General features: G+C 40.6%; 1 protein-coding gene across 1 annotated transcript; it reads right to left on the bottom strand.

Annotated features, from left to right (window-relative positions):
• Positions 1-316: 316 nt before the first annotated feature.
• LOC121245993 (COBRA-like protein 7) lies at positions 317-3,383 on the bottom strand. The gene is made up of 2 exons (XM_041143948.1): positions 2,719-3,383; positions 317-2,022 (listed from the first exon to the last, which is right to left on the bottom strand). Exons 1-2 carry the CDS (start codon positions 3,245-3,247, stop codon positions 602-604), a joined length of 1,950 nt encoding a protein of 649 aa, XP_040999882.1. The 5' UTR covers positions 3,248-3,383; the 3' UTR covers positions 317-601.
• Between the last annotated feature and the right edge of the window lie 419 nt (positions 3,384-3,802).

Below are 3,802 nucleotides of genomic sequence, written 5' to 3'. Positions count from 1 at the left end.
TTACTTTGTGAATAACAAGGAATTTTGGCTGCCCAGAAAACACTACTACATATAATTATAAACCTGGCTTATAAGAATGTATTGGAAAGAAAAAAATGTCCTTCCCCTACTTGTCAAAGAGAATGTTCCACCCAAAGGAAATAATCTGATATTCGAAACATTAAGGGCCCATTTGGATACAGAGGTAAGATAAAACCATCTTATCTCATCTCATCTCATTTCAACTAATAATCTCACTACTATTCATAGATCATTTCAATTCATTTCATCTCACTATCCAAATGGACCCTAAATGATTATCCCTTCCAAAGAAAAATTAGTGAGAAACATGAAATGTATAGCATGAAGAATCAAACTGAGCAACGCAGGCTATGATTACACGATATGAAATCCAGGCTCACTTCATATATTTTGATGGTCTCTAACTAGTCATTGTTTTCATTTCCCTTCCAACTATGGCAGTTCTGCAAACCTTTACAAAGCCATGGCTGAAGTACCATTACATCCTCTATATAAGAATCATAGCATGCATCTCTTCTGTTAATATAAACTTCCTGGTTAAACATATCAAGCAATGCTCATGATGACAGAAGTCCCCCGGCTATTGCTGCATCAAAATGAACGCTACCATTGCTATGACCGAAAAAACCATAGCAGGGCCGCTTCTATTACTACCACCAGTTGGATATACGGAAGGCAGCGAGCACTCCTCTCCATTGAAGTATACTTTAGTGGGAAACCCATCTCTATTAGGCACATTAATTCCAGGGGTCTTTTTCTTAGTAAAGGAGATCACAGATTGTTGTTTCCCAGGCACCCTAGGGTCCTTCTGTGGGTCAGCTCCATCTGCTTCTGCCACAAGATAGTTTAATCCTGGAAGACCCTGGATGAATATGGTATTGTTGACGCCATTCAAGGCCAAGGTAGTTCCGTTGAATGAGTACATTGCTTGGAAACCAGGGGTTGCCTTGTCCAATTGTACTGCAGCAAACCAATCAGCAAAGGCAGTTTCATCCCAATTGAACACTGTGATTCTTGCGCTCCATCCCCTACTGTAGTCTGTGCGCAAATGCCAGTTAATACTGACCCCACAGTTATCTCCGCAGGGCATTGGCCTTGGCACTGGTCGATGATTAAGCTGAGCCCAACCTGTAGCCAAGGCAGTCCGGTTTGCAAAAGGAAGAAGAAGAGCATTCGAAGGAAGAAGCATAGCTGGAGTAGCCACACTACAAGTACGAGCTGGGTTATTAGGGCACCCACATGCACAAGTTTTGCATGGAATGACAGAATCGTTGTAGTAAGCAGAAAATGAGACACAGCATTTGGGGCTTCCTCCTTTGGGATGCGTTATATTGCAGACCACCTGCCAACTGGCGACTGCAGTTGAATTTAAAGGTAAGCCACTTGGATCCGGGAATTGGCTAGGACTCACCCGCACTGGCTGGCCACATCGATAATCAGGGTTGAGTACACCATTGATCTTCCAATTCACTGGTGGAATAAGCAGTGATCGGTTGAGATCTGGTGGCATTTTATAGACTTGCATCTGGAATGCTGAAATTGACTTACTTGGGTCCATCTCACGAGGTAAGATTGTACCATTTCGGCAACAATAAGGGATCAATCCAAGGGCCGTGTCGTTGTACTTGGTTGGAGGCAGGTCAACTATGGTTGGAGTTCTTTCGCAATTTAATACAGTGGAGAAGTCTAAACTCTGGTAATATGTACCTTGAGGGCCAAATAAGCATTCAGAAGAATCAACAACTGATGGATATGCCCCTTTCATTGCATAGATAAATTCATCTCTTGTCCATTCCCAGTGCAATTTCCAGTTATCAAGACGGCCAAGAGGGTTATGGTTTGAGAGTGTGACTTGTGCCCAGTAGTTCGACTCATATGTCCGGATCACATCATACATAATATTAAGGTCGCCACTCTGGCGAGGCAGGAACTCCTCATCTACAGTAATGTTTGATTTAGCATTTGGGTCTTGTGTGCAACAGACTGATCTCGTCACATTCCCTGAAAAACCAACATTCATGCTCATGAACACATTCTCTTCAAGCACAAAACCAATTCATCGTAAAAACTATATGCTGTGCTCTGACATCAAGTGCATTTATAATTTTGTTTACAAAAAGAAAGCAGCATTAACAAAAAAAATGAGTTTTCCGAGAGCAAAGAACTTTGTTCCACTCTCCATTTCATTTTCTATGGAGATTAAGCCTCGACAAGACTTTCCTCATGAATGAGAAACTGAAAATTCATCTGGCAAAGCAACAAAGCGACGTCAAGTTTACAAAATATGATAGTCTTAAACAAGTTAATATGGCCCACTTTATATTAGCATGCAACGTCGAAAAAATCTTGATCCCATTCTCTTCAACAAAATACTAATTAACACAGAGAAGTATGTTGCATGTTTTCGATATTTTTCTCCCCCATATTTTAAACCGACACTTTCTAGTGAAAACAACTAATATAGATCAAAATTAATATAACCACAGACTCGACACTAACTGAAAAACTACTACTACAACTCAAAATAATGCGAAGAATATGGAGAGCATAAAAATACCCGTATAGCACCACATACAAGTATACACCAAAAATAAAATTTTAAGGAAAAGAAAAAAAAGTTCCAAGAAGATTCAAAACAAAGAGCCACCAAATACCCATAAATCGAAAATGGGGAAAAAAAGAGGAAGAGAAGTTTACCTCGAGCAGCTGGAATAGGACAAACCCACCCATCATTGGCCAGAGAAATGCTCGAGGGCAAGGGAACCGTGGGGGGAGCCACACCAAACTGTGTTCCCACTAGCTGGACCTGGACCTGAATCTGGGTCAAGTCCCCGGCGGTCTCAACCGCCGTCTTGAGGTCCGTCATCGGGTACCCGGAGAAAACGGTGCCGTTTCGGACGCTCCCGGGAAGGCTGGTCCCGTCGGGCAGCACTGCGTTGGAAGCGGAGACCAAGTACTCGTCGTGCTTGAACCCAACGAAGACCCTCCACGACTTGAGGTCCACGATCCCGTTGTTGAGCACGGTCAGAACCGACTCGAACCGGTAGGGCTGCCGGGTCGGATCGGACGTATGATTCGGCATGAGCTTCCTTCCGCCGATGTAGGTGTAGGACAAGTATACGCCGTTGCATGAATCGGCACCCGCAGACGGAGACTGGGCGACCAAGAATGGTAAAACGGTGAATAGAACCAAACCGGCGACGAAGTGGATGAAATGGACGGCCATTTTGGTGGTGCTGTTTGGTTATGGAGTCTGGACTCTGGAGTTTTGATTCTTTTGAACTTGTTCAAAGAAAGTACGGAGGGACAGAGCCAGAGCTTTTCAAAAGAGAGCGGCAACGGATTAAGAGAGTAATAAATAAACTAATAATCTGCTTCTCTTTCCGTTAATGTACTGTTCCTAACTTGATATGAGCAGAATATTCAATCTTTCTCACTTCTTCAACATATTTTAAAATGAAAAAAAATATGAGTGTAGAACAGGCCTCGTTTGAATTCATAACTCATCCAATTTATTTCAATTTATTTTATCGCATTAATATAATTTTTTTAAGTTTTTATATAAAATATAATAAATAATTTAATTTTTTTAAAACTTAAAACGATTTTTTTAAATTTTTATATAAAATATAATAAACAATTTAAATTTTATTTTACTATTCATAAATCATCTTAACTCATATCTGAATCTAAACTATTCTTAAAACACTTTCTCACTAAACTTCACGACTGATAATTACAATTGTTAATATGTAAACATACATAATTATTTAAAAAAATA

Source organism: Juglans microcarpa x Juglans regia, chromosome 1S (assembly GCF_004785595.1).
Source record: "Juglans microcarpa x Juglans regia isolate MS1-56 chromosome 1S, Jm3101_v1.0, whole genome shotgun sequence".
Lineage (NCBI taxonomy): Eukaryota > Viridiplantae > Streptophyta > Magnoliopsida > Fagales > Juglandaceae > Juglans > Juglans microcarpa x Juglans regia.
The sequence above is the reverse complement of the archived record's forward strand: the minus strand, read 5'-3'. Positions and strand labels throughout refer to the sequence as shown.